The sequence below is a fragment of the Triturus cristatus genome, chromosome 4_2 (genome assembly GCF_964204655.1).
Source record: "Triturus cristatus chromosome 4_2, aTriCri1.1, whole genome shotgun sequence".
In the NCBI taxonomy this organism is placed as follows: domain Eukaryota; kingdom Metazoa; phylum Chordata; class Amphibia; order Caudata; family Salamandridae; genus Triturus; species Triturus cristatus.
In genome coordinates, this window is record NC_140586.1 from 815,756,502 (window position 1) to 815,769,317 (window position 12,816).

Here is a 12,816-nt window from a genome sequence, read left to right on the forward strand (position 1 = left end):
TGTCTGCACTCCTTTAGCTTGGGGAAAGACTTTATTAAAATGATTATGTCACTTTACCTAAAACCGACTGGACGTATAGCTGTCAATGGGGCTCTTTCGGAACCCTTCCCCCTATATCAGGGTACCAGGCAGGGATGCCCTCTGTCTCCATCACTTTTTCTCCTGGCGCTAGAACCCCTTCTTCAGGCTATCAAGCTTAACAGGGACATTGCGGGTGTGGATATCAACGGTATCCGTGTCAAACTGGCCGCGTACGCGGATGACATTTTGATAGTTACAGAGCGTCCAGACTCCTCCATTACTGCCCTAATGGAGACGATCGCAGAATATTCTCTGCACTCTGGGTACAAACTTAACAGAGATAAATCGGAGGTTAAACCACTGAACGTTTTTTGTACTAGCGAAATACTGGGGGACTCTGGGTTAGCATGGCAGTCGAGTTTTATTAAATACCTGGGGATTGAATTTGGTAATAATATCATGGACACCCTGTATCAAAATGAAAAGGTACTCCTACAGAAAATTAAAACACTCTTGGAAACCTGGTCCCCTAAATTCATCACGTGGTGGGGGAGAGTTGAAACTATCAAGATGATGGTTACTCCTTTAGTTAATTACCTCATAAGTATGTTGCCATTGCTACTGACCGACTCCTTCCACCATAAATTAGATACTCTTCTAACATCCTTTCTGTGGCGTGGTAAAAAAGCCAGAATCAGCATCCGAAAATTGAGGCTTGACAAGTCAATGGGCGGCGTTAACCTGGCTGACTTTCGTCTATACCAATATGCCTTTCTAGCGAGGCAGGGTCTGCTCTGGGTCTCTCCTCCTGATCACTATATGCCGGTGTGGCTGGAGGTGGAAGGGGCTCTTTTACAGAACATACGTCCTCTGTCAGTTCTCACGGCCAACCGCCTTGTCGCCACCCACTCCAGATCCATCTTTAGGAATACTAAACTGGCTCTCTTAAGAATGGATAGGTCCTTGGAGGTTGGTATGAGGGGATCCAATATGGAGTCCCTTTGGCTAAACTCCAAGTTCCTTTATAATGGTGAGCCTTTACTCCTTGACTCTTGGTGTAGAAGAGGTATCTTTTTTCCTCACCAATTGGTTAATGACACATACCCTTTGACATTCAGGGAACTTCAAGCCCGCTTCCACTTGGCTGACATCGAATTCTATAATTTCCTGAAGGTGAGGGCTGCCATTACGAAATCCAGAGTGTCTCCCAGCTCCCCATCGCTACCCAACTTTGTGGCAAAACTTAATAGGCTTGGTCATCAAGTCTCCCAAATCTATCGACTTCTGCGCCCAAAGTCCTCCAAGCTTAATTCTAAGGTGGTAAGTTACTGGAAGGGACTCTCTGATACTCAGCTATCCGACGATTCTTGGCCCCAGTTATGGAGATCAGTCACACATAATAAGATTTCCCCAGTCCTCTCCCAAACGAAATTTTGGCTATTACACAAAGCCTTTTGGACACCGGCTAGGCTGTTTTCCATGGGGATCCGGGAAGATGATGTGTGCTGGAATTGTAAGCAAGACAAAGGGGACTTGGCTCACCTTATTCTGCACTGCCCGGTTGTGAAACCCTTCTGGGACAAGGTCTATCTGTTTTTGTCTAATTTATTTAACTGTCTTCTTCCTAGGTCCCTATTGTCCGTGGTAACTGCTTTTTTACAGGAGGATTTGCATTCGGAGGGGGATCGTGCTCTCCTTGACCTACTGTTGATTTCTGCAGTTAAAATGATACTCACCAACTGGAAGGATACTAGCAAGGTCTCTTACAAGTGTTGGCTGAACTGGGTCATTCACCTCAGGGGAGCAGACAATATTGTTCTACAACAGTCACCCTGGAAATCCTCCACGAGGAACATATGGTCTACCCTGGATGACTATTTTGCTTCTCATAAGCCGCCATGACTTCACTTTCTGGAAGAAACTTCCCATGTGGTCATCATACCATGGTTACTGACTTGGTCGGACACTTGATGTTGTAATATGTTATATGATTAAGATGCTAGAGGCGCCGGATAACTCTCTTTTCTCTCTCCCCTTTCTGTCTCTCCTTTCACCCTCTTTCCTTTCTTTTCTTTGCTCTTTTTTCTTCCTCTCCCTCTTCGGGAGTTGGAGATTTAGGGGTGACATCACTGGCAAGGGGTTCGTCTAATGTTGACAGCTGTTTGCTGACCCGATGAAGCACAGTCATATGTACTTAGGGGCCCTTGGCCCTTGGCCCTGATCCCAACTCCTGTTCTGTTTTCTCTTTTTATTTGTATAAAACTTCTCAATAAAGATATTTTGAAATTGATATTTCTTGTTACTCAACGGTACTCATGTTATCGACCTCAGAAGGAGGAAAGGCTAAGTGGACCCATCAGGATTTATACCGGTGACCATGAGGTCAGAGACAGGCCTCTACAGTGGACGCATCAGTCCACTAAGCCACCAGACCTGACTGATGTATAGTTATCTAAAGAACTTGCTGTATAGAGTCCATGGCAAACACCTCCCTCCCCCCCCCCTCCCCACCCCCGAGATGTCTTGTCTACGGTAATTTGTCACTGCGTGAAACAGTGTGGTCATGAACCCAATACTGAAATGATTATCAAGTGGCCACTTATTTCTAAGATGACTTCCCTTGTGAAATAAACATGCATTTTCCCTTTTCTATTGGTTTTGAAACAATCGGGTTTCAAACCCTCTAGACCGGTTATATGTTTTGTACTCATTAGCAAAGAAAAATACAAGGTTTGGAATGTTCTTGGGTTTGTTTAGGGACACACCTGCGGGGGTGGGTGGGGACCAAAGACCATGGACCCGTTGATACAAAAAGACCCCAATGATATTTATCAAACGCCCACTTGAATACTCCTTCTTTACTGTGTTCCTGATCGAGGCAGATATGTAATTTATTTTCAAATCAATCCATGATACATATATGTATAGTACATGAATGCGTCTTTATAATCTGTTTTCTGAACCTCTGTTAAAATAAACGTCTGTCTTACACCACCCTAGCACTCCCGTCACTTGGACAATAAATGATTGGAGGAGTAGCCAGCCCAATCATGGCCGCTCGGAGCTGTTGCTCCGTACTGAACTTTCTTTCCAACCTCCTAAACAGCGCTCCAACGCTTTGTTTCTCTTCCTAAAGCAACGATCCCGCCACCAGATGACAAGCGGATTCCTGGAAATTAATTTGACCCGTATCCGATCGACCTTTGTGGAGATATCCGTGCATACGGCAAAATAGGCACAGCCGGACTCGTCTGTCCCGAGAAAGCAGAGCAGTTGAAAAACAGCACCTTCTCTCACCATGAGAGCAGCCATCATTCAAGAGTTACACAGCTGAGGCGCTGTGTGAAGCCCGCTGGTACGGAGGGGGCGCGCCCCACGCTGGGAGGAGACAACACCGATCCTAGGAGGTTCCTACCTGCCATTGCTGACACTCACCGCAAGAATAAACACGGTGAGCCGGGGTATTGTTAAACATCACCAGGAGCACGAGGAGTCCCAATGGTAAGCCCGGGAGGCTGGGGACTCCCGACACTGTCCTCCTTAGACTATTATGGCATTTAAATCAATATTATACAAGAGCTTTTTTTTTTCTTTTTTTTTTTAGCGCCTGACCCAAACATGGCGCCTGCTGAAGATCGTCGCCAGGGGTCAAAAGCAATCACCCCAAAGGAGGCCCCCTTTAGTATCTACAGCGTAGAGGTGATGGGAGTTCTGAGGACCGGATGGTACCCAAATTGGGCCAACATGGAAAACTTAGATATCATTTTCGAACGGGATACGCCTCTCCTGACCTCTAAATGACGCCCGCCAGGGACATATCACCACAGTGAGAGGATGACCCTGCATCCGGGCCTGCCGCACATCTGAAAAGAGGATTAACAGAAAATCAGCCTCAGAGTCACCGGGACCTACAGATTCATATAATCAGCGCATTGCTTTTCCCCTTCTACAGTGAGTGCCTTTCTCTACCAGCCTGTCTCCCTAAAATGGCCCCCATAAGTATGCCCTTGTCCAAAGCACTCCTACTCCCCTTGTTGGGGATGGATCCAGCATTTTTGCCCTGGAGTCTCAGAGACCCTTCTGAGAGAGTCCACAGTGACAAGGGAGTCACACATAGTGGAGGACTGGGATTGATCCCCTTACCACTGGGAACCGTCTCCTACACTGCCGGACGTCGGACACTGTGTTCACACTGGGTTTTCTACCCCCTCTCCCACCTCTTCCCTCCTTCATTCTTCTGAGTGTGCCCGTGACCAATGAACCACTCACCGCTTGTTGGGGAGGGATCCAGCATCTTTGCCCTGGAGTCTCAGCGACCCCACTGAGAGAGTCCACCGCGACAAGGGATTCACACATAATGGAGGACTGGGAATGATCCCTTTACTGCGGGCAGCCATCTCCCACCCAGCCGAACGCCTCATCTCCACGCTGTATCTGCTACCCCCTCCCCCACCTCTTCCCTCCTTCATTCTTTGCCTACCGCCCCTATTCCTTTCCTCTCTCCCCTGAATTTCTCTCCCCTGCCTGCTTTGTTTATCCTTATGCCTATGCTCCGCTTAATCTCCCTCCCCGTTACCCTTTTACATTACCCAATTACCCTCCTACACGCCATGAACCAACGGATGTAACTTGTAATTGATGCACCTTCTGTAACAATGTGTAACTTGTAACCTATGTAACTCTCCTCATGTAAAGCTCTCTGATACCTCCGGGTCTAGCGAGCTCTATATAAAACTCAAGTAAATAAAATAAATAATGTCCATGTAGGCATGGAGCCCGTGAGTACCTGCTAGGGCAGAGCATCAACACCACCTTGTAATGATGGAGCCCGTGGGTACCTGCTAGGGCAGAGCATCAAGGCCACCTAGTAGTGAAAGAGCCTTGGCGTTGGCACTACTTCTCTTCTTGAAGTGTGCTTACGTGTGTGTGTTGGTAAGATTGTGCACTAGTGTGATGTGTAATGTTGTGTAAAGGGGTGCTGGTGGGTGGCATGCATCTGGATGTGTGTTCATGTCGGCCAGATGGTGAGGCCAGGATACGGAATGTGCGTGATGGTGTGTGAGGAGGTATCTGAGATGGTGTGGGGGTGTTGATGTCAGTTCCTCATGTACAGCTTAGTGTTTCGCTGTGCCCAAAGGGGCTTGTATGTGTGCAGAGAGAGAGGAATAGTGTGTTTGTCTGGAGGGGGTAGTAGATGCGGGAGAGGAAGGGGCAGTGTTTGTGTGTATGTGGGGGATAGTGTGAGGGAAGGGAGACTGTGTCCGGGGGTGGTGGGTGTTTTTGTATGGGAAGGGAGATTTGTGTGTATGTAGATATTGTTTATTATGTGTGTGGGGGGGGGGCCCAAACTTCAGATGGGTAACATAAGTCAGCGAGGACAAGTCCTCATCAGTCGAATTAACAGTATCACAAGTAGTGATGTCACATGAACTTTAGCATCAATAACATTCCAGGATGTGACATCGCAGAACGCAACAAAAGACAAACTAACATCAGTGACATCTAAAATGACCCAAACAAGTGCAAAAGGGAGAACATCAGATCTTCACTTAAACAGAAACATTAACTTAATTTTCTCCGCCTGCATAATCCCACCAAAAGAAGCAACTCCAATGGGGGCCGCTTAAAACCTTATTGGCATTTTCTAAAAAGCTACATAAAATGCTTCGTTACACATACCTTCCCTAAAATCATTTGTGATAGATGGAAGCCACAGTGCCTAGTGTGTCTGTCACAGGTTTATAGAAGAGATGCTCCCCACGCATATACACCACTGACCTGCTTCTGGATCGCCAAGGATTACTCTCAGATAAGCAAGCAGTCGCTAATTATTTGAATAACATACACAGAAGACTGATATATCATGCAAATGTATCGCTCCCATCAAACAGCCATCCCCGGAGCGGGCACTGTATTGCACATTATTCACTAATAGTCATTCTGAAACCAGACAGATATATTGCTGTAATAACCAGCAGCCACCCTCCCGCTCAATCAGTTAATTCTGCAGTATTAACCAGCAGCCAACACCAAATCAGACAATTTATCGTGAAGTAATTACCAGCAGCAACATATGGACCAGGCAATATAGTGCGTCAAAATGACTGACCACCCCCAGGAAAGACAATAACCAGCGCACAGCAGTCACTAGCGGACACCAGAAGCCGCGCACAGCAGTCACCAGCAGCCGCGCACTGTAGTCACCAGCAGCCGCACACAGAAGCCACCAGCAGCCGCACACAGAAGCTACGCACAGCAACCACACACACATCGGACGATTAATTTACGAGGTAGTACTGGGTGAGCCACTTCTGGTGCACCCAGATGTGCTGCCAGTTAGAACGGTGACTCTGAAAGCAATACCAGAAATAATAATTCCTATTTGTAAAGCGCGAACATTTCACCTCCTTGAGTCCTTGAGGCTTTCAAGGCGCTGGGGCCGTCGGGGAGATTAAGTGAACTATTGCCCAGAGTCACATGATGCTGAGCTAAGCTGCCACCGATCGAACCACGAGCCCTGTGCTCCAGAGTTAGTCGCTTTGGCCGCTGTGCCACACCTCTAGCTAAGATCAAGAGATCCCTTAGAGCCTCAAGAGACCCCTAGGTGTGGTAGGTGCTTAACGCCGACGTCACCCACAACACTGCTGCTCTGCTTTTTGTCAGCAGTGTACTGTCCATTAGTTTGCTGAAGTGCAAGGGCACAGCCTGGGACTAGTCTCATAGATACTCAATAGGTGCCCCATGGTGTGAGTACATCCTGGACCAACATCCTGGGACTGCCCAGTACTTCCCATGGCCCTAACGCAGGGGGATGCAGAGGTGTAACTGTGACCGGAGAGGAAGAGGCAGGGCCCAGAGTCAGGAGAATTCCTTTATCGAAGGCAGAGCGAAGATACAGCTTTAGAAATCTGATTCAAGGTAAGGACAGAGGAGGACGGCAGGCACGAGATGCTAAGATCAGAGGTGAGGAATACCAATGGTCACTGGCGATTTCTGCTTCCTGAGGCAGTGGGGCATGTTCTGCTCCAGAAGCACAGAGAGTTATAAAAACCATGGCCCACTTCTAATGAGTGAGTCTACCAGGGAATGTGGATCCTAACCCATCAGAGCTCACAGTGTTATGTTTCATATAGGCACCCCAATATAGGCTCAGGTAATCACCTAACCTTTCACCTATATTCTCCCCTACCATAACGGTTCTTGGGACTGACCTTTTGCCTACTTACGGTATTGCTTACAGGACGTAGGATTTCCCCTGAAAACAAGCCCTATCCATTATGCATGAGGATTCTCGGCTACTCAGCCGGACTACCATCTCCTGCATAATAACTATGTAAGAGGGTCATTCCTTCCTTCATCCTAAGTCGGACATGACACAGCAAGGTAGAACCCCTGAGGGTATCACTTTGGGTATATATACACCATATCTTTGCTGAGGCAGGGAGAGGTGAAAAGGAATTCCATACTGACACACTGACGTGAGGCGCTGAGGTTCCTGCACGCAGACACTGCAGCACACAGTGGTCTCACATCGGCGTGTCCATCTAGAGTCCAAGACGGGGTCCCACAGTCTCTTATTTCAGGTAATGGGGTTGACTTTATCCTAGAGGAATTCTTGGCTTTTACACCCACATACATGCTATGTACATTTAGGTACATCTAGTCAGGGTAGCTTCGTAGGAATATGCATTTTATTGTCAAGTATTTTTAGATCTACCTGTATTCATTGTTTTAGCACTATGGTAGGAATCTACCATCCTTTTACTCTATTGATGCTAACCATTATTTACATCTGTTTCTGTCTTATGGTTGGTACAGCACAGCTATTTTACATTAGAATGACACTGGTTCAATAAATGCTTATTGGAAAACGTACCCACCATTTATTCTGTGTATTTCTCTGAGATGAAGTGAGCACAAGTGACTGAGCAAAAAGTACTGTACTATTTCCACATCCCTGACGGGACAGAGTTGCCATGTTCGATAGTTGCCAAGAACTATTCTCCCCTTGGTAAGAGGAGTGCATAGTGGCACTGTGAGCTAGCTGGTACACAGGCTAACATACCTGGTGGGGGTGCCCTGGTGGGGGTGTCTGGAATCAGTCTGAACACCAATACCACAGTGTATGATGTCTAAACAAGCAGATCCTATATAGGTTTATAGGAACTACACGACAACAGGAAAGATTTTAAAACACACGTTGCTACAGCCAATATATTTGTTATAAATATACAGTGCGGGCAGATAGACACATAGAAACAACATCACTGACATGCTACACAGATGCCACATACAAGCAAATATGCAGACAGAAAAACAGACGTCCAAACACACTCAGATCAACAAACTTTCAGTCAGACATGCACAGAATTATGTAACCATGAAAAAAACACTACCAGCACCTTCACACACTGAGCACCTAACATGAAGCAAAACATACGGACTACAGAGAAGTTATGATTACCGCTTGTACAGGACTTTATATAATGCTATAAGACCATCTTAAAATGCTAGAGGTGACAGGGCAGTGGGAAGAAGGGAACAAGAGGGGAAATGGGGTGGGGTGGGAGATATACAAATGGATGGTATGAAAGTTAACAGTATGAGGAATCTGTGCCTGATGCAGACTTGGGAATGGTAGATAGATATAGACCCCAGGGATAGGCAAGTACCCTTGTCCACAAACCAACAGACAGAGGCTGCCACATACAGCACCAATCATAATAGCACACAAACAGTCCCACACAACACCAAAAGAGATTAATGGATTCCACCAGGTGGAACAGTGGCATAAGCATGGCAGCGCTTGCACCACTAGGCTGATGTCCACTACTGACCCAACATTCTACCGCTGTGGTCTGGCAGCCACTGCACTTGCAATATCAGGTGAGAGCCTGGGGGCAAGAGAGTTAAGACTAGCTGAAAACGATGCCCCCATCACAGACCTTCCCATGTGTGTCTTGATGACCTTCCTGTGTCTCTTGATAAATGATTTGGAAAGAAGAAACCTGGGTTTTAAAGATACACCCATCCCTTTTTGAGCATAACGTGCAAGGAAGGGCAATTAACTTTACCGTCTTGGATCTCAGTGCACCTGTCTGTCAAAATATGAATAACTTGGACACTAACTAAATTCCACCATTAAATGCGAGGGTACAAAAAATCTTGGCATATTCCATCAGAGCCTGCGGAAAGTACTGCACGAGCCAAAGCTAGGACCAGAGTTTCAGTAAGCTTTCACCCAATGGATAAGGAAGCATGAGTGATGAAGAAGAAACTAGGACTGTAAACTCTTATACACTATACCCATACCATCACTGTGATACATTTACCTAGGGTTAGCATTCACAGCAGTAAATATCACAGAAAGATGGCTTCCAAGGACCACTACTTACATCCTGCAAAAGCTTCTCCAAGTTCTCCTGCAGTTCATAGAAGTACCGGGAGGTGATCAGTCCTTCCCTTGACTTGTCCAGGCAATCCCGAGCCAGCTCGATCACCTGATGATGAATGAAGCTGAGCACCCCATCAGCTAACGGCAAAACATTCTCTGGATCGTTTGAGGTGGTGAACTCAGCTAGCCTCTCCTCCATCTGCGCTGTGGCCTGCAAAAAGGAACGATGGCATAAATGAAAGCCTAGTCCAACTAATGACAATACAACACCCGACATCTTCCTGCTTTTGTCTCAACAGCACCCTCTCATTCGCCTCACTCAAGACTCAAACCGAAATAGTGAGTTTCACTTGGGGATGAAAAAGATTCGTACAAGTTTACATGAAGCCAGAGTCACCGGCTCACTGTCCCGCTCATCATTTGTTCCTGCTAACATTTCCAGCAACATCTATTGGTGACAAACGGGCCTCCTTCTGAGTATGAGGAACACCAACATCATAGACCTGGAGTATACAATAAATGTGGATGTGGAGGACTGAAGGAGAGTACAATGAATGCCAACGAGGAGGGGTCAAAGAAGTTAAAATTAAAGTCGACCAGGAGGACTTTGGGTAAGTACAATGAATGCCGTCGAGTAGGAGTCAAAGAGGGTACAGCCAAGGAGGACTCGAGGGGAGTACAATGAAAGTACACGAGTAGGAGTCAAAGTGGGTATAATGAATGCCGACGAGGAGGGTGTCAACGTGGGTACCATGAACGGTAATGAAGAGGACTTAAGGTGAGTACACTCAATGTCGACAAAGAGGACTCAATGTGAGTGCAAAGAAGGAGGACTTAAGCTGGGTACAATGAATGCGGACGTGCAGGACTCGAGGAAAGTACAATGAATTTTGACAAGGGGGAATCAAGTTAGGTACAGTGAATGCCGACAAATTAGAATCAAGGTGGGTACAATGAATAAAGGTGGGTGCAAGAAATGCTGACAAGGGGGACTGAAGCTCGTTACAATGAATGAGGAGGAGGAAGAATGAGGACTTGAGCTGGGTATGATGAATGTCACCGAAAAGGACTAAAGGTGGGTTCAATGGATGATGACGAGGAAGAATCAAGTTGACAATGTTAACAGTGGACTTGATGGGGCTGCAAAACATATTGAAATGTGCCATGGAGACAATGCATCACCACAAGGAAGACTCAAAGTTGGCACAACACATGTCAACAAGCGGCATCGGTGGTGGGTATAAAACATGTTAAAGATTACTTAAAATGTTTGAAATAGTATGAAGGTGCACGAGAGTGCAGTGAAGAGAACAGTAACAGGCAGATGACCAGGTCATTTGTACTCCGTATTGTGTTTGTCAGACCCAGTGCATTGAGATCTGACTCATCTTGCGTACTCACTTTTTTTTATTTGACAAGAAATTTGTATTTGTGGTTGAGCTTTGCCAGAGTGGTACTTTCTCCTGTCTGAGTAGCGCAGAGTTACTCGAGGCTGGAGCATGTCTTAGAACAGATGTCAAGCTAGAAGAGGAATGTCAATGGCCTCCACAGGCTGCTCAGCTGAACTCACAATCTATCTACGTGGCTACAGCACGTACTATCCCTGTCTCGTCTTTAACTCAGAAAGGGATAGAACAGTTTGAATGAGTGGACCAATGTGATCAGTTAACACATTTTCCAAATGTGAGCGGTCTCTCTTGCTCTCATTTAAGATATAGTTCTTTCTATTTTTAAATGCATCTGGTGGTTTACATTTATTGGGTGAAAAAAGACCACAACGTTTCTGAAATTCCATGAAAAAATGTTGGTAAAAGAATGGGACTAATGCTGGTAATTTGCAGCCAATACAATAGCTGTGTACTGTGGAAGATAAATGAAAAATAGGACAGTGCCCACGATGATTAAACAAAAAGAAAATGCATGTGTGAGTAGATGGCCTCCTGATCAGTGCTCCTCTCTTCAACACCGGGAATACCTGTGCAGGTCACCTTTCATGATGTCGACCCTGGAAGAGGGTGAAGGAGCAGTTTCTGCTTTGAGACATTCGCTGTCCCTGCTCTTTGCTTACCACACATCACTCAACAAGGATGAACTGTTAAGCATTTCAATTACCATCTTGTTTTGGGAAGCTAGAACAGTTTTTAATTGCAGTAAGCTCTGCTTAAATGATGTAACACACCTGTAAACCATGATGTATGTATAGGCCTCCTCTTACGTGGGGATTAGTAGATATACTGCCTGTGTTTTCCCTCTCAGGAAGAGTCTGGTAGCCGATGTCCTCCTTCCATGAACACACGATTTCGATGCGTCTAAATAAATGTGTATTCTGCTATTACCCGAGCAAAGTGTTTTTTTCTTCTACAGCATGACAAAGAAAACTGCTGACAGGCTGCCCTGAGAAAGAGGATTTCTGTTACAGGCCCTCCCAAAACGTGTTGCGCCTGCGCAGATAAAAACAGGACCCTACCTTGGGGAACCTTTCTTTATACACATGGTTCATCATCACGATCTCCCCGTCGTAGGAAATGGGCGACCGTCCAGGACTGGAAAACAAAAAAATGAAAAAATTAGAAACTTTGACAGAACCTTCTACTACTTATCAGAATCACTTATCAAACAAGCATGACGACCCCAAGCGTGCGGAACCGACTGAGTCCATTCCATCACAATCACTGGAGCAACCAACTCTAGGAAACCTCGTCAGGTCATCACACGAAACCGGAGGAAGCACTGTAGTCCATCATAGCAGTGCAAGCTACTTAGTGCAGCAAAGTGATTAAAATAATTAAGTAAATAAGTGTATGCAATTAAATGTAGTTATCAATATACAGCGAGAAGTAGTCATTTGTAGACTAGACAGCAGGTGTCTGTGTTACTTTCTTTTTTGCTCTTAGTCTATGTAGGAGTTGAACTAGATTTGAAATTATGAAAAAGTTTGAATTTCCTTGAAGTCTGGTAAGCATACATTTTTACAAAACGGTTTGTGGCCTACCACCAATAAAGATCCCAGTGTCTGCAGTTGTGTGTAATCAGGAACAGCTTTCTTTAAATGAAATCAAGTGGACCATGAATCCATGGGCGGCCATCTTGGTAAACACTAGAGATCGCTGGACCTCCATGATAATGTGGCTGTGTGAAAATCCACATCAGAATAAGTATCTGCCCATACAATGCTTGAGGGTGGGTGGGGAGATGGGAATTTTAGACAAATAACATTGTGTGCCTGCCAGACTTGTTTTTCAGAATGGGATATGCAGGCCAAATACTGGAAACCACAAAACTAGGACCAGAGAAGCACAAGCATACAGATGGAAGAACACGGCGAACCCACAGAACACCACTTTTCACTTACAAACACTCCCTATATTGAAGACCCAGTACATCCAGTTAGGCATTTAGCA

The 12,816-nt window shown here is 45.8% G+C and overlaps 1 protein-coding gene across 6 annotated transcripts in view; it reads right to left on the reverse strand.

Annotated features, from left to right (window-relative positions):
* MAST2 (microtubule associated serine/threonine kinase 2) overlaps positions 1 to 12,816 on the reverse strand; it is a 1,353,759-nt gene that overhangs the window by 171,695 nt on the left and 1,169,248 nt on the right. For all 6 annotated transcript variants that reach the window (XM_085602761.1, XM_085602760.1, XM_085602765.1 and 3 more), the window contains 2 exons: positions 11,883 to 11,958; positions 9,417 to 9,626 (listed from right to left, as the gene is read on the reverse strand). In XM_085602761.1, coding sequence (XP_085458887.1) covers positions 9,417 to 9,626; positions 11,883 to 11,958 — 286 coding nt within the window. The remainder of the gene's footprint in view (positions 1 to 9,416; positions 9,627 to 11,882; positions 11,959 to 12,816) is intronic.